The 24,228-nt window shown below is 41.8% G+C and overlaps 2 protein-coding genes and 1 long non-coding RNA gene across 5 annotated transcripts in view; 2 read left to right on the plus strand and 1 right to left on the minus strand.

Annotated features, from left to right (window-relative positions):
• LOC309706828 (uncharacterized protein) overlaps positions 1-24,228 on the minus strand; it is a 127,476-nt gene that overhangs the window by 64,885 nt on the left and 38,363 nt on the right. The gene's annotated exons all lie outside the window — the stretch shown is intronic.
• On the plus strand, positions 35-22,262 carry LOC309706362 (delayed-rectifier potassium channel regulatory subunit KCNS2). Of its 3 annotated transcripts, none has more exons than XM_082532816.1 (10): positions 35-229; positions 8,076-8,257; positions 8,386-8,519; positions 9,397-9,561; positions 9,641-9,812; positions 12,342-12,425; positions 13,354-13,515; positions 14,796-14,879; positions 20,291-20,383; positions 21,227-22,262. In XM_082532816.1, exons 2-10 carry the CDS (start codon positions 8,087-8,089, stop codon positions 21,674-21,676), a joined length of 1,515 nt encoding a protein of 504 aa, XP_082388942.1. In that variant the 5' UTR covers positions 35-229; positions 8,076-8,086; the 3' UTR covers positions 21,677-22,262. The 3 variants fall into 3 exon arrangements, with proteins under 3 accessions (XP_082388942.1, XP_082388944.1, XP_082388943.1); XM_082532817.1 differs by lacking the exon at positions 35-229 and adding an exon at positions 2,486-2,564; XM_082532818.1 differs by lacking the exon at positions 13,354-13,515.
• LOC309706363 lies at positions 10,035-11,253 on the plus strand. Its single transcript, XR_014276730.1, has 2 exons — positions 10,035-10,425; positions 10,504-11,253. It is a non-coding gene; the product is annotated as an uncharacterized lncRNA (long non-coding RNA).

The raw sequence follows: 24,228 nt of genomic DNA on the forward strand, positions 1-24,228 counted from the left end.
AAGCCGAAGACCGCCTCCGAGAGAGAAGACGGACCGATGAGCGCTTCAGATGGAGGAAAGCTGCGCGCGCACGGCGGACTGTGACAGCCCTGCAGCAGGAGGCTGAAGTTTCCAGCACGAGGAGGTCGCGCGGGTTTTACAAGGTTTCTTGTTTGTTTTCCAGCGATCACATCTTTTTCAGAGGTGGAGGAGTGAAAAACTTCATCATGGGGTGAAGATGACATCACAGGTAAGTCACATTAAAACACACCAGCATCTTTTTTCGTCGCGTGGTCTTAGTGAAATAGATTTAAAGTGGCAGCTCCAGTTATCCCAGATTACTCTGGGAAGTTTCGCCCTTTTGTTTGCAGCACTGCTTCTTGCTCACGGAGGGAGTTTGTTGTTGAAGATGCTTTTTCCCCACCGCTGTGATTCCAGGCTGCAGGTGCTGAATTATAGATCAACTTTATTTCTGTATGTGCACCAAAGCAGCTCCCCTGAGAGCTCAGCATGTAATTACAGACACACGGAGGCTCCCAGTGTCTCACTCGTATTTAATGTGGGGGGCAAGAAAATATTTAAATACTTCATTAACAAGCTGTGGAGCCCTTAGTGGGCCTATTCTGCTCTTTGTAAATTTCCTGTGGTGTATACTATTTCAGTGGATGTTCATACTAAATATGTAAAAACTTAAATAATATTCATCCCTGTCAACCACAAGCTGTCTGAAACACTGAGGTTTCAGACAGTCTGAGGTTCACTCAGCACTTACATCCCCAAGAACTGTCTCAGGGACAAACCTTCTGTTTGCAAGGGGCAGCCAATCTGAAGAAAGCCATCCTGTACATGACAAATAAGGATTATTTCAAAATCTGAATCATGCAAAGCCACTGTGGTAAAGTCTGAGAATAAACATCTCAAGCTGGAAATGAGCATAATAAGCCCATTTTAATACGACAGATGCAGTGCAGCGGGTAATAAAGAGCTATGTTTGTTTCATTTAGTGAAACTAAATCTAAAAAATGGGTCAGCTCTAGGTCAGTGTTGGTGTCAGAAACAGAGGCTTTGGGGCAATCTATCATTTTAGAGCTGCAGTGGCTGAACAGTGTTTCCAGATAACAAAAACAAACATACTTTAAAGTTATCGTGGGGAGTTTCTTATCCTGAACAAACTCCTTCGAGCTAAAGTCAGTTACTGAGCGTCGGGAGCAGTTTACTCTAACAACAACATAATCCAGGCTCAGTGAAGGCTGTGTGGTATGTCTGTGAAGGTTCTCAGTCATCCAGGTCATCGTAGTCTAAGGAGCTTGGAAAGAAAACTTCTGGACTTCTTTAGGTTGCTTGAAGACGTTTCACCTCTCATCCGAGAAGCTTCTTCAGTTCTAGGGTCAAATGGTGGAGAGTCCCAGATTTAAACCCAGTGGGAGTTTCCCCCCAAAGAGGGACAAAAGGACCCCCTGATGATCCTCTACCTAATCACATGAGCCAAGGTGTGAAAACAGGTGTGGGTCACAATCAGCCAGGGTTTCGGGTGAGCTCATTGTGAAACCTAGTCCAGGATGTGAGTGGGCGTCTGGGAAGGGATGTCCCAGACACTCTCTGATACACCGGCTACATCCCCTATGTATCAGAGAAACTCAGGAGAGTTTTCTCCAAGCATGACATCCCAGTTTACTTCAGACCCAGCAACACGCTCAGACCGAAACTGGTTCACCCGAAAGACAAAACTCCAAAACACAAACTTAACAATGTGGTGTTTGCTGTACAGTCCAGCGAGGAATGCCCAGACCTCTACATCGAAGAGACTAAACGGCAACTTCACAAGTGCATGGCACAACACAGAAGAGCCACCTCCACAGGACAAGACTCAGCAGTCCATCTGCATCTTAAGGATAAAGGTCACTCTTTCGAGGATGCCAATGTTCACATTTTGGACAGAGAGGACAGATGGTTTGAAAGAGGAGTGAAAGAAGCCATCTATGTCCACTGTGAACGACCATCTTTGAACAGAGGCGGTGGTTTACGACACCAACTCTCTGCCATCTATAATCCAGTTTTGAGATCCCTCCCCAGACGCCTTAACGCCCACTCACATCCTGGGACATCTGACCTCAGGAATTCACTCGATAGGGTGGGGCCAGGTTTCACAATGAACTCACCTGAAACCCTGGCTGATTGTGACCCACACCCGCTTTCACACCTTGGCTCATGTGATTAGGTAGAGGATCATCAGGGGGTCCTTTGTCCCTCTTTGGGGGGAAACTCCCACGGGGTTTAAATTAGAGATGGACTGATCCGATATTACGTATCGGTATCAGTCCGATACTGACCTAAATTACTGGATCGGATATCGGAGAGAAATAAAAAATGTAATCCGATCCGAAGTATCACAAAATCACCTCACAAAACGCGCTACTTGGCGTAACCCAGCTCGGCGCATCGGAGCAGTATGTGTCACGTGATAGAGCGACTGTTGTCTGGACACCTGTTGGGGGTCTGTTGGAGCATTTGGAGCCTCGCTACATGCTTCCTAACCGCAGCATTTCATCTTGGCAAAAACTTTCCCAGAGAAGTAAAGCAAGTGTGTAAGTTCATCCCTGAATGTTTGCAGAGTATTTCCACGTTAAGCTTAACAACTGATATATTGAGCCACAGCTGCACTGACCATCGGAGTTCCATACTGAGGTGAAAAGGAAGCGATTTGTCCGGTATTTCAGCTAGAATTAAAAAATAGACACAAAGCTGGAGTTATTCTGTCTTTGCTGCGCAGTTGCATCTGCTCTCATTCACTCCCCCTTTCTCTCCTGTTATTACTTCAAACATGAAACAGATCAATGATCAGCTGATCGGGTTTTCTGCTGCAAGTTCCGTCTTTCTTGTTTGTTTATCGCCCACTTTGCGCTAGAAAGAGGAGACCAGCGGATAAACAACAGCAGAATGTATTTATAAAAGCTGCTGGTCATGATGTCGGTTTGGTTATGTGGTGAGAGGGAAACATGAAGATGAAACCAGGCGATGTCCTTACTGAACCATCAGAGCTGAACAGGTGATGGAGAAACAGGTTTACCTTTTAGTTGAATGAGTTGAAGGGAAGTTATGAACTGTTTCTGAGAGACAACTAACACCAGGATCCTTTTTTACATAGCTGAAGGCTGGTAACTGTGCAGGGGCGGGTCTAGCAAAGTTTTGTCGGGGGCCAGGTAGGGCATTAACAGGGAGAGGGAGGGGCACAAAGACATACTTTTCTTTGTTATGTCATTTAAAAACTTTGAATAAATAATTATCTGAATCTTATAACAAACGTGGTCATCTGATTAAATGTATAGAAATCCATTATTGTATATAGTAACTAATAAGTCTAATATACACCTTAATAAGCTATAGTACTTTTTCCTTTGGTACCATCTGTGCAGTCTGCAATTCTGTTGAAGAAAGATGTTGAATCTATTTAATTATTGTAGAAAAATAATTCATTTCTGTGCATTTGTTTTACACTTGCATTAAATTAAAGTTGATTACATCGATTAAGGGCGGGGGGTGGTTCCCTAATATTTTTGCTGGGAGTTTGCAACCCTATTAGTGAGGTAGGTAACTACTCTTTAAAATACCAGAATAGGGAGGATGGTGTAGGTTTAAATTTATTAGATTGATCAGTGTTGCTAAACTATAAAATGTTTTGTGTGTAGTGTATTTTTTGCATACAGGTATAACAGAATAGCTTCGGTCGCTTGTTTTTTAAAACTTAAGTATGAACTTATACAAAATGCAGCGAGATATTTATAAAAAACAGTTTTATTGATTACAAAATACGCTATATCGGCTTCATATTGGTATTGGCAGATATTCAAATTCATGATATCAGAATCGGTATCGGATATTAAAAAGTGGTATCGTGCCATCTCTAGTTTAAATCTGGGACTCTCCACCATTTGACCCTAGAATGAAGAAGCTTCTCGGATGAGAGGTGAAAAGTCCAGTCGCTTTTCTTTCCAAGCTCCTTAGACAAGGCTGTGTGATGAGTTTAAGAGGTCCAGTAAGACACTCCTGAGTTCAGATTATTTTGTAAGTTTTGTTTACATTCAGCTTTTATCACTAGAGGCCGTTTTCAGTGGTTAAATACTCTTGCCTCATCAGTTTAATGCATGGAGGCATTCGGTCGTTGAATCTTTAGAAATGGATTTCTGAACATGCATCAACTTCAGAGAGGGACCGTTAACTCTCGTGGTTTCACAACAATGTATGCATTTACAAGGATGTGCCACAAAGAGAGCATAAACAATTATGAAGGATGAAAAATAACCATAAAACCAACCACATGAACCAAGAAAACACAAGAGAACCACAAAGACCGACCATAAAAAAACAGACAATGACCATGCAGAGACAAAACATTCACATAAATACGATTAACTAAAAATCACCAAAGAAACCAAACACAGCAAAGAGGAGACCAGAGATTACAGTGAAGTATATCCGAAATATATCAGCTGTGCATTACTGTGTGGCTGGATTCTAATGTTTCAGCAGCTGAATGTAATGTTGGCGTTTTCAGACTGAAATCATATTTCATAAATTATTCATGGTCAACTTTTAAATAAACATGTAGCTACACACGAATTCAAAGGGATGTAAAAAAATCTGTTTTTCTGTTAACTCATTCACTGCCATTGACGTCTATAGCCGTCAATTGCAGTGAATGAGTCAATGGGTTTAACTCATTCACTGCCAATGGCTGGCAGTGAATGAGTTAAAAATGTGGTCAAGCGTAAAAGAGCGTTATATAGTAACGTACATGGAATTATTATTATTATTATTATTCTTGTCCAGCGCTCTGTGAGTTCTTACACCCGTCTCTGAGTTTGACCCAAACATGCCGCTGACGGATGAAGACAGATTCCAGCTGCGGTAAAGCGAACAATAGCCAGGACGTGTGACCATAAATCAGTGAGCTGAGCGCAGAGAAACCTGATTAAATACCAGCAGGAAGACAGTGAAAGATTCAGGAGCAGATGAAGTCAGAGCGTCCTGGTTAAAACGCCATTATGTCCACATTAGGTTAACACCTGTCTGCGATTCCTCGGGCGATTTCCTACACTCTGTAATTAGAGGCTCTGTAACCTTGTTACATTACATTATAGCTACACTTTACCTGCAGCGAGGCACTTACTGCAGCCTCACAATGGATGGATGGATGTCCTCGGTCCTGCTAGAGTGAGCACCACATGAGAAGCAACCGTTTGGATATTTACACTCTGATGACAAATACAAACTGTCACCTGTGCTGCCTTTGTTTCCCCTGCAGCATCTGCTGCCTGCTCCACTCTGTGTGTAGAGGACGGCCACACAAAGGCTCAGAAATATAAGGAGGGTGTACACTGAGGGAATATCAATCACAATCCAAACTGGAAGCAGCATTTTCTGTCTGAAGTGCATCTGACCTATTAAAAGTGGCTTAAAATATACACAACAGTTTAGTACTGATGTGACCATGTGACACATGTTTAACCAGATTTCCCCACATAAAAGCAGCCTGACACGTCGTCAGCTCAGACTGATGACTGCAAAAGTCAAAACACAGAAGATGAAGAGGAAATGTGTCTGCGAGTTAGCCCAGCAGGGATACTATTACAAGGAATAACTGAGCATAATTTTTTAAAAGCAACACAGTATGGCCTTAAAGCCTCACATTATTAGACTGCAGTATATATACTGATGGAGTTTTGTGTTCCCTTTAAAGACATCAGTGAAAAAAAGTACAAATTGGTGCAGAAACACAAGTTATGAAGTGTCAGGTTCAAACGTTTTTTGTGGGGGAATCCTCACCAGACATGCCGTATAATATCCAGCTCTAGTCGTCACATGACGCCAAGTCTCAGCCCTCAGACAGGTCTTTGAAAGAGTGTCACGATAAACTGTTGTGTGGTGTGTTTGGGGGACGGCTGTAAATTGTAGCTCCAAAAACACGAGTTACACTCAGCTCAAACTGGCGGTGATGGAGTGAAAATGAAAACAGAGCTGCAGACACCTTCATCCTCACAACCTTTACTTGTTGCTAAGCGATATTAATACAATTCTTGGCAACTAAACAGGACTGAATTATGTTTTCCTGGCAGTCATGTTACCTTGGTATTGTTAAAAAACATCTTAAATCACAGCAGGAAGATTTGGGAGACGCTGATAGCATCACAGCACTTTCCACAATTTTGGGGGTTTGATGTGAACTTTGTAATTTACTCATCTGTTGTCTGATTTCATTGTGTAGCTTCTTTTTGTTGTGAAAGTATGCGCGCTGTGTGGGTGTTTGCACCGGGAGTACAGTAAATGAGCACGTGTGGGAGTTCTGGCTGCATCGATATATGTTTTTTTTGTTTTTTTAAACTTGATGGAGAAAGTTGCAAGAAACCATGAGGTCAGAAGAACCGTTTTAAATCTTCTGCTTCTTGCACAGAAACACTTTGAAAATGTGCAAACTGTGGTTACGCTTAGATTAAGTCTGGCTCTCAACCAGTGCTTGTTGTGTTTTGTGGTCAACATGAAAATGTCTCTATGTACTTACATATTAGTTTCTGCCCCCCTGGTCTTAAAAGTGCATTTAGAGCAGCAGGTGGAGTTAGAGGAGCTAGAATTTTAAAAAGAAGCTCAAACGTTTGGAGCAGAAAATAAAGCTGAGACTCTTCTTTGTTACACGCTCTTCATGGGGGGTTTAATGAGTGCTGACTCAGCTTGAGATAAAGAAGACAAAGATTAAGGGCGAGAGATGAGTCATGATTCAGTCAGATGCACATTAACTGTCAAACGATCACAGCTTCCATTAAAATGTTGTGTCTGTCATCAAAGGGGTCGTATTCAGCTAATTTCCAGCCCCAAGAATAGCTCTGAGTGATCGCACTTCAAAATAATCCTTGTTTATGTCATGGTGAAACTTCCAGTTCATCCTCTGTCTGAAACCAGACGATTTAGCTCCTCCCAGCTTGTTTCTGATTGGTCGCTCATCCCAAACTGAAGGTTTTAGGGAATATATTATTTTCTATCCCCATCCATAATGTCCAGGATGGACATGGGTGGAGATGTCCACTCTTTATGACATCACAAAGACCCAAGAGCAGAAAAAACTATGTGAATCTGAGTGTTTAGCACAGTCTGAAGCCTGGAACATGTGACTCATAGAAGGAAGGAGGAGAAGGATAAACTGTACAGGTTTCCTCTACCTGTACATGACGTATAGATGCAAGAATAAGAATAAAACTTGATCGTCTGAGTGAGTGATAGTAGAACAGAGGGGCATTATTTATCATTGTTAGTGATACTGAATCGCAGTACTTACTCCTCACTAGAAGGCTGCGGTTGCCGAATATAAAGCAGCTCTCATGTAACTGAATCTGGACCGTAAAGATCGCGTGTACTCAGAAAACCATGCGTCGATAAATTCCCTTTGAAAAAAAACGTTGACAAATGCCTCTGAGCTTCGGCCCAGCAGAACCACGGCAGAAAACGCCGATTTAAGTTAGGAAACGTCACTTTGAATTGGCTTTTCCACCTCTGATGTCTTTTCCTTTTAAGATGATTACATTTTAATGCTTCTTTTCTCTCGCTGTCTCACTCATGTGTCTTACTGACAGATTCACATGTGAGACAAGAATCAAGAGGGGGGGTTATGAGAAGTCTTCACAGAAACTGCTGCAGATCTGTGTTTGTGTCCTGTGGAGATTTAATTCAAAGCTGAATTGATTTTTATGTCTGAGCACAGCTTGGCTGTTTGGGTTTTATCCATATACGTTCACAGTTTTTGAAATTAACCAGCAATTTTATCACAAATGACTTACACAAAGGGAAACTGTTGCAGCAGAGACATGCGGGGATGCGGTGAAAGGAAATGAATGGTGACAGATGGTTGAGTATACTGGCATGATGTGGTAAATATGTTGACAAGGGTATGTTTACAGGACTCAGGCTAACACACTGATAGATCAGACTCACAGTTTCCTTTTTATCTACATCGTGTCTTTTAATAATGTAACCACAAAATTAAATGTCTCTAAAAAGTGTCAGAGCGGTGTTTTTCAGTTTGTGTTCATTTCATTGTCTTTGTGTCTCAGCTGATCTAACCATGGGGAAGGAGAGTCTGCCCAGCTGGGCTCACCAGGACTCTGACGAGGGTCTCGTCCACGTGAACGTCGGAGGTCTGAAGAGGAGCCTCTGTTCCAGCACGCTGAAGAAATTCCCAGACACCAGACTGGGAAAGCTGCTGGCATGTGACTCAGAGGAGGCCATACTGCAGGTGTTTGGGTGTGAGCGGGATACGACTGACACGAGACCTGATGGATTTTTGCTTGACTTGTTGAAAGCCCACCTGCTTCTCTTCTTCTTCACTCTTCCTCTGTCGTATTCCCACCTTTCCTGCTATAGGTGTGTGATGACTATGATGTGCAGGAGAAGGAGTTTTACTTTGATAGGAATCCCGGCCTGTTCCCTTACGTCATCCACTTCTACCAAACTGGCAAACTTCACATCATGGAGGAGCTGTGCGTCTTCTCCTTCAGGTCTGTCTGAGCAACATTCATTTTAACATCCTCATCCTTCTGCATCCCAGAGAACCTTTACACCTGTCATACCAATCCAGCTGGAACTGATTGTGGACGTTTGTGACTCAAACAAAGGTTTTAGTCTGTTCAGTTTTTCTTGGTTTATCTGACCTGTAATCAGACACAGCAGCTGCTAACAGACTTCACTGTTCATTGTTGCTTTGCATGAAAAACTTTAAAGCCTAAAAACATAAACAGTAAAATGAATTCATCAACTCTACACAATCGTGTAAAATTTAAGCAGCTGATCCTTTGAAAAAGTCACAAACCCAAACTACTGAGACTAAGTTGTAACATCTCACCTCTTATTCATGATCTCACACACTGAAGCACTGCTGTTGTGCACAAATGTGACATCATCTACAGTCACTGAGGGTGCAGCGCTGGTGGTGGAGGCTTTGATTGGTCCCGTGTCCTGGACATGAACGCAAAGACTGAGCTCCACGGTTGGATTGTTTTTGTTTTACTTTTCTTTAACGTTTGTTAAACTGAGGTTTGCTCAAAAAGCCTGTTTGGTTACCTTCAGGAACACATCCTGGTTTTCACACCAAAGCAAATCTGCAAATCCTGTAGTGGATCTTCAGGTGTGTCAGTGTTATATTTGTGCTGGAAAGAACAAGCAGAGATTTAACGTGAATTAGGCCTTTGGCCTGCTTGCATATGTCCTTTGTTTATGCAGCATAATTATAGGAGTCATGGATCCATTTAGTGCACTAATAACATTGGAAGCAGATGAAGAAAAAAACAGATGGAAATCATTTTATTTTGATGTAGTTTGTACTTTTCTTTTAATACTGCATAGATAACCTTGATTTGGCTTCTATTCCCCGAACAGCCAGGAGATCGAGTACTGGGGCATCAATGAGTTCTTCCTGGACAGTTGCTGTAGTTACCGTTACCACGACCGCAAACTGGAGAGCAGCCGACATCGTAGCTGGGACGATGAGAGCGACGCCAGCAGTGTAGACACATCTGTGGACGAGATATCCGACTTAAACAAGTAAAAGACACACAGCTGCACTTTCTTTCTCCTTTTTTAAAATAAATTATTAACTCACTGCCTTTTTCCACCTTCGCAGAGACATGCAGCACTTCCAGGAAGTGCGTTATGGGAACATCAGGAAGTGTTTGTGGTTGACGCTGGAGAACCCGGGATACTCCATCCCCAGCAAGCTCTTCAGTCTGCTCTCCATCGGAGTGGTGCTCACATCCATCTCCACCATGTGTATCAACAGCATGCCAGAGTATCAGGTGGGTACGGCGAGCTGGAAACGTGGAGACCAAACAACACGGTTCAGTCAGCTTTCAGCCGGAAGCATCTGTTGGCTTCATCGGGCTGATTTAGGCTCACATGAAGACAATTCGAGTATTTAACCCTTTTCATCCACAGTTTCATTAAAACTGTTTGTTTGCTCTCAGAGTCAAACTCAGTGAAATCAAATAGACAAACTAATTTTGTGTGACTTACATAGGGATGGGTATCGAAAACCGGTTCTTGTTGAGAACCGGTTCCCACTGTTTCAATTCCTTGGAATCGTTTGCCATTTTTGCAAACGATTCCCTTATCGATTCCAGTCGCCCCGAATGACGTCACCACGTTGCGGAGCGTCATTTACCTGGCAGGAAACATGGCGCCTAAGCGGCTCAAACGCTCAAAAGTTTGATTATACTTTATGAGAACCGATGACAACAGGGCAACTTGCAAAGTAGATATTTCATTTAAGGGAGGAAACACTACGAATATGCAAAAGCATTTGCTCACAAAACACGCGATGACACGCGTTTTTAATTCCGCTCCGGACTCGTGACTCTCAACCCAGCAGCAGCGCTAACGTTTGCACGTCCTCTCCCGTTAATGCGGCAGGTAAATAATCAACTAACAGTGCATATTATGTTAGCGCAATCTGCCTTATTACAAGACCTGCCATTACTGTACATGTAGGTGACCATGATGAGACAGACAGAGTCTGGCTGGCGCTCGCTGGTAGTTCTCGCTGCAGTCTACCGGTAGCGTCTCCTTTCAGGCCAGGATAGACTAATGTCACAGAGCAGTGTCTAAGTTTGTGGTCAAAGGCTTGCACCCATTTGCCACAGCAGATGCCCCCGATTTTTGGTAAGTGAATGTGTTTAATTGTAGGCAGGGACATTACTGGATATTCTTGTGTAATTGCCACAGAACAATTTATGTTATACTTTGTTATTGCTACAGAAGAATGTTGCAGCTTTAAGGCAGGGATGACTCCTGGAGTTGCTTTCTCACTGCATATGCTTTATTTCACAATCAGATCGATTCGATAACAAAAACATACAGCAGCTCCTCTCCTACTCCTAGCCCTTCGCTGTGGTGGAAAAAAGAACGACTTCAATCCCCTTCAAGGAACATACGTACAAAATAGTTTTCCTGATACACCAATGGGGCGTTCAATGCCATCTTGTAAATATGAGTACTCTGGCAGAGTAACAGTTCAAATGAAAAATACACCAGAACAAACAAGCAAACAAAAAAAGAAGTGTGGGGTACCTTTGAACCAATGAACAAAGTATAACAATTTATACTTTTTAACATAACCCGACCCCGTCAATATGTGATATGTCTCACAAGAATATTTATTTTATTATTTTACATTTACAATTTTTTTTCCTGGGGACCCTGTGACACCCCATTGAAGAGCCGTAGGCTGGATCTCTCAAGATCTCACTGTTGGGTTTGTAAGGCCATGTTACTCCTAAATTTCTATCTTGTTCAAAGAGAAGATATAAAACAAAGCTCTGAGCTAATCGACCTTAGTGTTCTCCTTTTTAAGAAAAAAAAAAAGAATCGATAAGAGAATCGATAAAGAATCGAATCGTTAAACAGAATCGAAAATGGAATCGGAATCGTTAAAATCTTATCAATACCCATCCCTAGACTTACACTCGTCTAATATTACCAAAGATGTCTTTCACAAAGAGCCTTAAATCCGCTCTGAGAAAGACAGAAAAACATGCTTGAAGCAACCTTATGAACTGAAAACAAAGTAAAATACTGATAATTGTTTGCATCCAAACAGAGTGATGCTAAAAACCAAAGTACCCGGGTCCAGGTCACAGGGACAGCGATGTCCTGGCCAGCTCTCCCAGCTTTTTAAGGAAGTAAACTGAGATATAATCTCTCCAGTGTGTCCTTTAACTGCTCAGACAGTCTGCAGAGGAAGTTCATTTCCTTCGTTTGTGACCTCACTCTTTCAGTAAGTGGCCAAAGGTGATGGTGGGAAACTAAATGAACCAGTAAATCAACAGCTTGGACACGCAGCTCTCTGTGCTTTAGATTTTTCCTGATTAAGTCCCAAAACACACGAACAACTATTTACATAAAGATAATTAAAGAAGAATAAAGTACCAATAAAATGATTTAATCAGTCAGATAGATTGACCCTGTTTTACTTGTGTTTTATTTAAACTCTTGATGCCTTATTTTTATCCTTAGTCCACCTTATATCATCACTTTTCCTGTTTGTATTTGCATTTATTACAACAGATCATTTCTGTTTAGCCACCATGTGTCTGTTTGTCTTTTCTTTGGCTCTAAGATCAGCGTTCATGCTGAACTGAGCATTCTACCTTTGATGTCTGTTAAAGAAAATCCTGTCGTTGAAAAGATACATGAATAAAAATTTGTGTTTGTAATTATTTCAAAATAAAAATATCTAATGGGCTCTCAAATTTTAATACATTTGAAATCACTAAATGTTTAATTGAAAACACTTTTAAAAACTGTCCTCTGTCCTTTTTGTCTCCCAGACTTTTGATTCTGATGGAAAGTTGATTGAAGAGCCGACCATGCAGGCGCTGGAGGTGTTCTGCTCCTGCTGGTTCACCTTCGAGGTGAGGTGATTAAAACTAAGCCTGCTGTGAACTGTTTTACTGTGCACTAAAAACTCACTGGGTCTAATATTTGAGGTTGTGTATAAGGGCATTTCCCATGCATGTCAATGAGAAGAAAAAAAGTAATAAACTTAACTGTGTATCAGTTAAGCAAACAATAAAGATAATATGCTTTAAAATGATCATAAATATGTATCTCACGCTGGAGATTTATCAAAGGGAAGATGAAACACAGCACAGAGTTTAATGTCTTTGCAGGGATGAAGGAAAAGGCACTTTAAATACTCCTGAAAGATAGCAACGTGCTACACGGTGAAGGCAGGAAACACAGAACAGAGAGGATCACTCCGAAAATATACGGAGCAGGAAGTGAAAAAAAAACAGAGAAACAGGTCGCGAAGGAAGACACGGGGACAACTTCACAAAGACTAACAGAGTAAATACAGCAGAGAGAGAAAGGTACACAAGGAGGGAATTAAACTTATGGAAGCCAAGTGAGGAAATACCCTTCAAAATAAAACAGGAAGAACGTCAGTTTGAGGTTTGAGCCCACGTTCCTTTACTGTGTATCTTTCCCCGCTCTCTCTCCCCTCTTTACTGCTGTCCCGTCAAATAAATCTTTAAAATAAAGAAGGAAGTAAAATGAAAAGAAGACAAAGAACATCACACAAAGACGCGGGGAACTCACGAGACAAAGAAAAAAACCCTCAAAGAATGCAAAGTCAGACCATGATGAGCTGTTACATACTTCATTCAATTGGTTTGACTTGCATCAGTTTAATTTTATTACTTTGTTTAGACCAAACACAAATTCCAGGCACAGTTAAAATACCTAAACTTAAATATTAGGCCCAAATATGTCAGTGCTGATAGAGACGCTGAACACAGAGGACAGTGACAAACGCTGAGTGTTTGTGATCTCTTTGAGGTCGTCACGCGGCTGCTGCTCGCACCAAACAGGAAGAAGTTCTTCCATCACCCTCTGAACATTATTGACATGGTGTCTGTGGTTCCCATCTACGTCACTCTGCTCTTTGACATGACTCTGGGATCCGAGTCCGAGCTGGGCAACCTGGGACGACTCATACAGGTCTGTGCTGTGGATGTGGACCGCATGCTGCTCTGGTAAAAATGTAACGAAGGATTCGTCACATTTGTCATAATCGCTCAGTAAAGGCTGTGATAGTTTGTATTTATGGTGACAGTGTCTGATATGCAGTATTAATCTCATCAGTCCCATCAAAGAGCACACTGTTAATATTACATGCACCATCTGTGGAGGTTCTGCTAGCCTCAAACTGTAACGCTGAGACAGTATTAATAACTGCAGACCATGTAGAGTGAGATCACACAAGCAACAACAACCAGTTCTTGGACCACGCTCATTTTATATTACACACGATGAAGAGAAATCATAAAGGAAGTCAATGTAAGAGTGTATGCTTACTCACAGGTCTTAATGTCACACTTAAGATTCTCCTGTAGCAGGAGGAAACTAAGGCTTATGGATTGTAGCTCCATTAGTCTGATATATTTCCAGGTCCTGAATGACAGTCTAGCATTTCATGGATCTGTGCGGCTAATTAGTGTACAACTATGATACATGTGTAACTGGAGCTATTTCTCAATCAATATTTCTAAAATGACAAACAGATTCAAATGCCACAACACAAAACCTGCTCTTTATAACAACGACGTTCAGTTCATTTTAAATTGAAAACATCGGGGTCAGGGATTTTTTTTTTAGGGTTTCGTTTCACATTTGAGTAACTTTTTATGATTCCCAGTTCAAAACAGTTATATTTAATGAGGCGCCTCCGTTCACCCACTGTTCAACCCTTTATCACACCAGTATCATACTGGGCCTGGGCTTATTTTATCATTGTGGCTGTAAAATTATAAAATAATTCTCATCTTTCAGGAACCATTTTTTCTGTAGCCCAGTGTGGTTGAGGAGTTACAGTAATGTGAAGCTGATTTTTCCATGAATGCTTTGTGCTTATCTCCCTAAAGCTCGTCTTCTCTTCTTTCTGTTACTTTCTGTCATTTAAAGAGCACTAAAAATAAAATGGGCCTGCTGCTGAGCTAATGCTAGGGTCTTTAACACCAACATGTCGTTGATGCAACTTCCTTCCGATTGGCTGTTCCTCGCAAACAAAAGCTTAGAGCACATGGTGGGTGTGGCTTCTGTGCTCATTAGAAAAAACCCCATCTGAAGCTCGCGGCGATTACGCGTCCGTACACGGACCCCGTTATTTGAAGCTTCGTGACTCCACCGTTGGATCAGTGTAGTGAATGTCTGCAGCTGCTGCCGTGCAGCCAGAGTTCGACTCTTTTTAAAGACTCATAGTCCACTCTGTGTCCTCTCAGGTGTTCAGGTTAATGAGGATCTTCAGAGTGTTAAAGTTGGCGCGACACTCGACAGGCCTGCGATCACTGGGAGCAACACTGCGGGTGAGTGGGGACTCTGTCTGCTCACACAGACACACAAAGTTTTGTAATGTGTGGATCCCATACACACAGCGACATTAACCAGCCGTACAAACAACGTGACTGATTTTTTTATTTTGTAGTTTTGTGACATTTTGTTCTGTTGACCTTTCTGTAGACGCCTCAGATACAGGTTGATGGATTGTGAGCAGATCTCAGCTGATGTGATGCACACTGTTTTGGAGATGACGCACAAAAAAAGACAACGGAAGGAAACTAAAGTTTGCATGTGGGCTGCAGTTTTTAACACAAGATCTCACTGATGTTCACTTGTTGAGTTTAGGGGAATTGTGTCAGTGTGTTTGAGATGGAAGAAAAACAACATTAGGAAACGCATGACTTAGCAATTCCAATTAGCTAGCATTGCTGTGGATGGTTTATAATTCAAATCATGCTTTCAAGGTATAAGTTGGATTAGTGAGGTCATCTGTAAAAGCCTTGAAGCTAGCACAATCTATGACGGCAACATTTACACTTTAAGTCATGTTTACACATTAATCTGCTCAGAATCTCTTTATGCAACCTTTAACATCTGATGGAAACTTGGTTTAATATTCTAAATCAGTCCAAGCAACCTTTTTGTGTATATTGTGTATGTTTAGTATCATGTGTAATGTATCAATGACACCAGCGGGGAAAATGGACGCACCATCCCAATTCCTAAAAAGTTGGGACGCGGCGTAAAATGTTTTTGTAAACCTCATAGACCCAAAGTTTATTCACCGAGAAGCTCAGAGAGACCGTTTCTAAGAAGTAAAATATTCCAGAATAATGTTCCTGAATTTAAAATTGTGAAGGCTGTGAATATCTCCTCATCTATGATGCATAATATCATCAAAATAATCAGAGAATTGGGAGAAATCAGTGTGTGCAGGGTCGGTTCTGCCTATGAACACAACTCACCGTGCCATCTGCGCGGGACGGCAGGTTAAAGCTCTATCGTGCAAACAAGAAGCCGTATGGTAACGTGATCCAGAAACGCCGCCGTCTCTCGTAGCTGATTAAAATTGGACTGAGGCAACGTGAAAAACTGTTCTGAGGTCAGACGAACTGAAATGTGAAATTCTATTTGGAAATCATGGATGCTACGGCCTCTGGACTAAAGAGCAGAGGGAACATCTGGCTTGTTATCAGCACTCAGTTCAGAAACCTGCATCTCTGATGGTATTACATATGCTTCCATCCAGACGACAACTTTTCCAGGGAAGGCCTTCCTATTCCCGCAGCACAGCTCCTTGGATAGAGTCCAAGTGCTGAAGTGGCAGCCTGCAGTCCGGACCGTACACCAACTGAAAATCGCTTCTCGCCTGCTGCACATGCCGTCCATCTGAGGATTAGTGATTAGTTTTAAGACCCGCTCGAGCCAAACCTCTCAGACTGTGATCAGTCAGCATACCTGTTAAGCCACTGACCTGCAACAGACGTCTTTCCCGGGATTTCCAAGCTGGTCTGTGTGCACTGAGAAAGGAACTGAGGAAACTTACCTGCCTGTCCACACGCCACCGCTCCTCCCGTCCCTCCCAGGATGTCAGGATAGTCTAACCACTCCTCTGCTCTGGCTCTGACCGAGTCTTCTCTCCTTTGTTGACAAAACAGCCGCCTGAATCACCGTCCTGTGATTCATCAGCCTCAGGTCCTGCTGCCTTTTAAACCTTGTGTAAATACACTTGTTAAACAGCTCTGTCGGTTGCTGGGTTGTGAATGCAGAGTCCAGAACTTCAGAGTCTCCTTTGACTTATGACAGCTGGTCTCCTGAGTTCCCAGATGTTTATGGACTCATAATGCATGCATGTGGGAATGCACGGCCTGTCCCAGCATCCTGAGATGGACTACTGTCATCAAATTCAAAATGAGCATTTATTTTTCTTAAAATTAGATATTTTGTCAATTCTATTGTGAACATAATCTGATATTATGGAAATCCATGTGTTCTGTTTTATTTGACATTTTTTGGAGGTGGAGTTGTTGATGAAGGATCAGGGACCATGCTGCTCCTCCTGGTTTTCATTACATCTGCACATTGTGTTTCCGTCTCGTCTCCTATACCATGAGCTTGTTCCTTCCAGCAGAGGATTATTAAAGCCTTTAAAGTGCAGCACCACTTTAATAAAGTTCCTGATCCGTGACCGGCATTTGAAATGAAGCACTGAGAGCTTATTTGGTCTCTTTCCTGCATATCAAGTAATGAAAAAGCCTTTAACTCAAAACATTAGTTTAATGTTTAGTTTGATCTTGAAAATGGAAAACAAAACATTTCAGAAGTAAAGCATAATCTAATGAAAAAGCAGTTCTCTGAAAAAAGACCAGCTTCATTGTGAATTGACTTTTACTGCTGCTTATTTGTGGAAATGCTCCATTTCTCAGATAACTCATTTTTTTACTCCACTGACTGTTTTTTGCATACAAAGTTTTTTTTTCTCTTAGATTTGTTTTTCATAGTGCAAAGGATCCACATTTCTTTATTTTTTACACTTCTTTTTCAGCACCATCCTTCTTCATTTTAATATAGCTGACATTTGTTTCCTTTAAAGCAGGGGTGGGGGCCATTTCATTTTTTACAAAGTACCGTGTTACTAAGCCTCATGAGGTTTCATGGCTATTAATGCACTCACCACAAAACTTGCACACGTTATTCTCTGTCTGTCTGTGGTCGTGTGAGAGCTGCTTGTTAAGGACTCAAACTCTGGGGAAGAGCATTAACGTTGAGCTCTCAGCTCATCATGTTTAGCATGTTTCGAACTGTAATGGCGCCGGCGCCGCGCCACAAACTGGGCACAGCTTGCCTTTCACTTAAACAAAGAAAAAAAATCAGGTGTCCATCTTTCCTGGAACACGCAGCGTTCTGAATCCACCTTCGTTTTCATGACAGCTGCCAGGATTCATCCTTTGTTGTCAATCATGTAATAACGTACATCACGTGCTGTATTCAATTCAATTCAATTTTATTTATATAGCGCCAAATCACAACAAAAGTTGCCTGAAGGCGCTTCATAGGTACAGAGAAAACCCCATCAATCATATGACCCCCTATGAGCAGCACTATGGCGACAGTGGGAAGGAAAAACTCCCTTTTAACAGGAAGAAACCTCCGGCAGAACCAGGCTCAGGGAGGGGCGGGGCCATCTGCTGTGATTGGTTGGGGTGAGAGAAGGAAGACAGGATAAAGACATGCTGTGGAAGAGAGACAGAGGTTAATAACAGGTATGATTCAATGCAGAGAGGTCTGTTAATACATAGTGAGTGAGAAAGGTGACTGGAAAGGAAAAACTCAATGCATCATGGGAATCCCCCGGCAGCCTACACCTATTGCAGCATAACTAAGGGAGGATTCAGGGTCACCTGGTCCAGCCCTAACTATATGCTTTAGCAAAAAGGAAAGTTTGAAGCCTAATCTTGAAAGTAGAGATAGTGTCTGTCTCCTGAATCCAAAGTGGAAGCTGGTTCCACAGAAGAGGGGCCTGAAAACTGAAGGCTCTGCCTCCCATTCTACTTTTAAATACTCTAGGAACAACAAGTAGGCCTGCAGAGCGAGAGCGAAGTGCTCTGATAGGGTGATATGGTACTGCAAGGTCATTGGCTCCCCGTGTGTTTCAGGATCGATTGTAAAGTTCTTTTATTGGTTTTTAAATGTCTTAATGGTCTTGGGCCGTCTTATCTCTCAGATCTGCTTTTACCATACGAACCCTCGCGGACCCTGAGGTCCTCTGGTACTGGCCTTTTGATTGTCCCTAAAGTCAGGACACATACTCACGGAGAGGCAGCTTTTCAGTGGTATGGTCCTCGTCTGTGGAACAGCCTGCCGGAGGAGCTCAGGGCCGCAGAGAACGTACATGTTTTTAAGAACAGGCTCAAGACCCACCTTTTTAATTTAGCTTTTACTTAGCGTTTATTTATTTTATGCTTATTTATTCTATCCTGTTATTCTATTTACATCATTAATTTAGGTTTTGCCTAATATTTATTCATTTTATTCTTATTTTTTTTTTAAACTTCTTACTCTATTTACATTTATATTTATATTTATATTGTATCTTATTTATTTTATCTTTTTATTCTGTATATACTCTTATTAGGTCATATCTCCAGTGTTTCCTCAGAGGGCGCTCTCTGCACCGGGGCTGTGATCGACTGTGGCTGCTGGGTCTCTGGGGGTCCTCTCAGCCTGGCTGGGGGGCTCCTTTGCCTCCCTCCTGCTGTGTGCCCAGCCTGGAGGCTGCGGTCTGTGACCGGCTCCCGGTGCAGACGGCTCCCTGTGATAGTGTTTCCTCACTGGGCTCATGTGTGCCCAGCCCAATTTTACTCTTTAAGTGTGTGTGTGTGTGTGTGTGTGTGTGTGTGTGTGTGTGTGTGTGTGGGGGGGGGGGGGGGGGGGGGGGTGTATGTATTCACGATCGTTTATGTTAATGAGAGTGTGGGGAGTGAGTTGGAGGGCGGGGTGGGGTGGGCTGCTTTTAACCATGTAAAGCACTTTGTGCTACATCTTTGTATGAAAAGTGCTTTATAAATAAAGATTGATTGATTGATTGATTAAGATGGGGCCTGATTATTTAAGACCTTGTATGTGAGGAGCAGGATTTTGACTTGGACGTAGATAGCCGTCTGTTTTATCTCAGAAAACTAATGACTGTCAGTGGGGTTTTTTTTCCATATTTTTTTATTCATGCTATAAGTTACATATATAAAATATATACATGTTATTGCTTTGCGGTCCGATTGAAACGGTCTCGCATGCGGCCCGGAGGCCGGACGTTCCCCACCCCTACTTTAAACTGTGTTAAATTCTGCTGTGTTGTCAGATTGTGTTGCTCATTGCTTTCAATAAGAAGTTCATGTGATTGTTGGCAGGATTATAAAAAGTTATGGGCAGAGTTCCCTAAAAACGTTACAGGAGACGGGACACATCGCGTCAAAATGTCATAAATACATATCAAACTGTAATAATCTGTTGACATTCTTGAGATTTTCTTATTTCAAAGTGATTTCACATCTAGATGTCCTGAAACCAGGAACTGAACTCATCCATTATATGGAGGACTTTCAGCTTGGTGGAGGAGTGCGGCAGTCGAATACAAATCAGTATTTCCACATGTTCTCTTCTAGTCTTCTTATAAAACCTTCTTTTATGAGTTTTTATGAGGAAGTGCAAAACTTTAGAAGTAGAGTCACATTTACAGAGACAAACTTTTTGTCAGGCGAGCTGCAGACACAAAGTTCACATCAAGAAAAAACACAGATGAGTGTTTTCTCCCACTGGGCGGGAGTGGCAGTGGGCGTTTGGCTGTGACGCTGTCACAAATTGAACCTCAGTTATTGGATCGTGACAGATGAGGCTTTGTGCACAAACACATCTCAACCCCTCCATGTTTTACCTGCAGCACAGCTACCGTGAGGTGGGCATCCTGCTGCTCTACCTGGCCGTGGGAGTGTCCGTCTTCTCGGGTATCGCCTACACTGCTGAGTATGAAGAGGTAAAGTTTGACTGACGTGGGGTCGCGTTCCTCACTGGTGGAAATCATTTCACTTTTAGTTTGTGTTCAAATAAATTCTTTGAATTTGCCTTTTAAAAGTTTAACATCTTAGTTTCAGTGATTTCAGTGAGAGTCTGTTTGGCGTACGGTTTTACAGCCATCATCAGTTTACAGTTTGAATGTTTCCAAAACTTTCTGAGCAGTTTGAATTCCTCTCAGTATAAATGTCGGAATGCTAACACGGCGATGAACGTAGCAAACATTACATTGTGAAATGTTCGGCGGATGCTACGGTATGAAGACGGAAAACATGGCTACACACTTCAACCAACTACTCAGTTACTTTGTAACAAAGTCTTTGTGTTAATACTCACTCGTGTTCCTCCGGCCAATGAAATCCTTGAGCTGATTTTCATGACATTTGGCTAATTAAAAGGTTTTGGCTCACAGAGTGTTTCACTTTAATTAGTGTCGTTAGACGCTGATAAATCCTTCACAGCGTAATCAAGCTGTTAGCTTTGCTTTGGTCTGTAACAAATAAAAATATCAGTGAGTGAACAGTCGAAGTGGCAGTTATCCTGTTTTTCAGGGATATCTGTGATGTTGGAAGACACACCTGTTGGTGTAATTACTAATGATTCAATTCAAAGAGCACATTAGTCCGTGTGGTCAGAGGTTTGTCTTTATCTCTTCCTCTTGAAAATTAGAGCTTCAACTTTGTTCTGATAGATTTTATATACCAAAGTATTTTATTATTTAATTGTGTTCTTTACATAATAATATTAATACATCTGAAAATCATTACCTTGGATGTCTAAAGCATCCCTCTGTGTCTGATTCCAGGATGTGGGCCTGGACACCATCCCGGCCTGCTGGTGGTGGGGGACAGTGAGCATGACCACAGTGGGTTATGGAGACGTAGTGCCGGTCACTGTGGTCGGGAAGTTGGCGGCAAGCGGCTGCATCCTGGGTGGCACCCTGGTGGTGGCGCTGCCCATCACCATCATCTTCAACAAGTTCTCCCACTTCTACCGTCGCCAGAAAGCTCTGGAGGCGTCGGTGAGGAACAACAACAGCAAGAAGATGAGGATGAGCTGCGAGAATGTGCCAGAGGAGGATGAAGAGGACGAGGGGTCAGACGGGGACAGCTGCTGCCTGGACGATGATGATATTGATGATATTGAAGAGGACGATATAGATTATGAGGATGAAGGAGGTGTAATAAACTATAGTTATGTGGAGCATCCATCTTACATGTCGATAACGAGGAAGAAGGAGCCGCATCAGCTGTGATGAAGAGCTGATGAAGAGCTGATGAAGAGCTGATCAAGGCAGGAGATCAAAGCTGTTCAGATTCACTTCCTGCCTCATGCATGACGTGTTCATATGGAAACGATGACTGCATTCATATTTAATCTGGCTTTTATTTAAAACAAGGCAACACAAGAGTGATCTGTACGCTTCAAGTTTGACCTTTGAACTCATCGAGCATAAACAGGAGGACTAAAGTCCAGGAGGGCTGGGATTTGATCAGATTTTGGGAAATTTAAAGAAATCAGGAGTTGGAGGGATCGTGTTGTAAACTGGTTTTAATTATTAGCTTTGGGTTTCCATGACAAACCTACATGATGGACGGTAGTTTGCTATTATTCGTGCATGTGGGCAGCTTTCAGGGTGGAAATTTGTTCTTTCTGATAATGAAGTTTTTATGTATCTGTTAAAGATAAAACACCCAAAACAATAAAATTACATAAGGCGAGATTAAACACGAAGGTCTGCTCAAGAACCGAATCAATTGAGCCTTAACTGAGCTGGACTGAAGAGAAATAGCATGCACGTGTATGAAATGAAACGAATAAAAAGATTATGAAAGTCTGAATTGTTATTTTGTTCTTGAAGTAAAATGTATAAAGGTAACATTTGATAAAAAAAAAAAGTTGGTCAATTTTGTCATTTGAAGCCTCAGTGGGAGCATTTTTGTAGTTTTCTGCAGGTAGAATAAGAAAAGTTAAGCTGTGTTTAGGTTAGCATAAAGACTGGAAAGAGGTAAACGCTAGAGTGACCAACCGTCCTTTTCTTTGAGATGGATGAAAATGTCCGGGTTTTCCTACAGGCCTACAGAGGACTCATATGTGCAACATCATCCCCGAAATGTGGTGTAAGGGGTCGTTCCCCACGCACAGACGGGACAGAGCGCGGAGCAGCGCGCTGAAAAGATGCCAAAGCGCAAGTGCATCAAGAAATTTCTCTTGTACCATCCCAGTCGGAATAAATGGGAGGCGGAGTGCACTGTGTGCAGAGCTGGCACAGACATTTGTGTGTCTAACAAAGGTGCCAGAGATCTTGTTGCTCACATGGACACAGAAAAACTTAAAAAGGCTGCACGAGGCAAAAATTCATCTTGTAAGTTGACTGAGTTCTTTGTTACACCTGGAAAAACGAGGGTGCTTGTATCTGGAGCAGAAGGTGCACTGACATTTCATACTATGAAGCATCACAATAGCTACACATCCATGGATTGCAATAGTGTGTTGCTAAAAAAAAACAACAAAAAAACATTTCCAGACTTTAACACAGCTAAAAAAGTTCAGCAGTGTCGCACCAAGACTGAAGCTATTGTCTCTCTTGAAGCTATGAAATCCAGTACGGTGACATTTCTCAGACTTAAGTAACCATGGAACAGAGAAAATATTCCCAATTTGACTGGACGAATGGTGGCGTGCAAACAAAGTTAACTGAGGTTAGAAACGCCAATTTTTGTAAATTTATTTATTTATTTATTTGCACTTGTTTTGCACTCAAGAGTAAATCATTTAAATTTGGGTCATATTCTAAAGATAAATAAAGATATACTGCATCTTACAGTATTTATAGATTCCTACAGGCCTGTTTCAGTTTGAGATGCGTCATTGGTGTTTGTTTAGTCATCACTTTGTGAAACGTCAAACACTTTGTACTCGTAAATGAACCAAACCTGTCAAACTGTCACTAAAAGTCAGTTCTGACGCTGCTGAGAGCATCAAACTCAGCATTCACCTGAGCTAATGTCTCTTTCTTTTTAATTCTACTAAGTCCTTTTCATGTCCATCTAATTTTTACACTCAGTTTATATTCAGTGTCCGTTGGGCACTTTGCTCTCTCCCTCTCTTCCTTTTGTTTTCTTTGTCATCATATCAAATGCAAATCAAATGTCCTTTAAAACTTGTCAAAGTCAAACAGAAGATAAAAAGGCACGTGTTGAAGAGAGAAAGGAAACCTGAAGTGCTGCATTTATAAAAGCACTAAAGATGTTTCTTAAAATGGAGACAACAAGTTAATAAAAAAGGGAAAATCTGAAAGAGAGCAAAGGAAAACAGAAACATTAAACTCATCAAATAACAAAGTTAAAGACATTTAATGAGGTGAAAAGATACTTTCACAATAAAAAAAAACAGGAAATGAAGGATAACCAAAACTCTTAAACACGACAGCATGAGCCTCGGTGCATATTTCTTTTATAGTTTTATGTAGCAGACGGTGGACGACAACACTGTTCTGGCTCTGGACTAACTTTTGAACTTCTAACTTAAGAAGCTGTTAACAGAAGAACTGGTTTAATATTTAGTTCTATTCTAGTTCCAGTTCACTCACCTCTGGTTTACTTACTATAACAACTTTCTTTCTGAGAGGACTGAAACCGTTAAGACGTCTTAATGAGAATCGGATTTGGGTGAACTGGCCCTTTAAATGTCACCTCTCTGCCAAAACTTCGTTCTGAAAGACAAGCAGGGTGAAATTTCCGCAGGATGAACGACATTAAGATTGTTCTGCAGCTTAGCTTGAGTTTCACATAATGGATGCTTGTG

Source organism: Aulonocara stuartgranti, assembly GCF_965226115.1.
Source record: "Aulonocara stuartgranti genome assembly, chromosome: 5".
NCBI lineage: Eukaryota > Metazoa > Chordata > Actinopteri > Cichliformes > Cichlidae > Aulonocara > Aulonocara stuartgranti.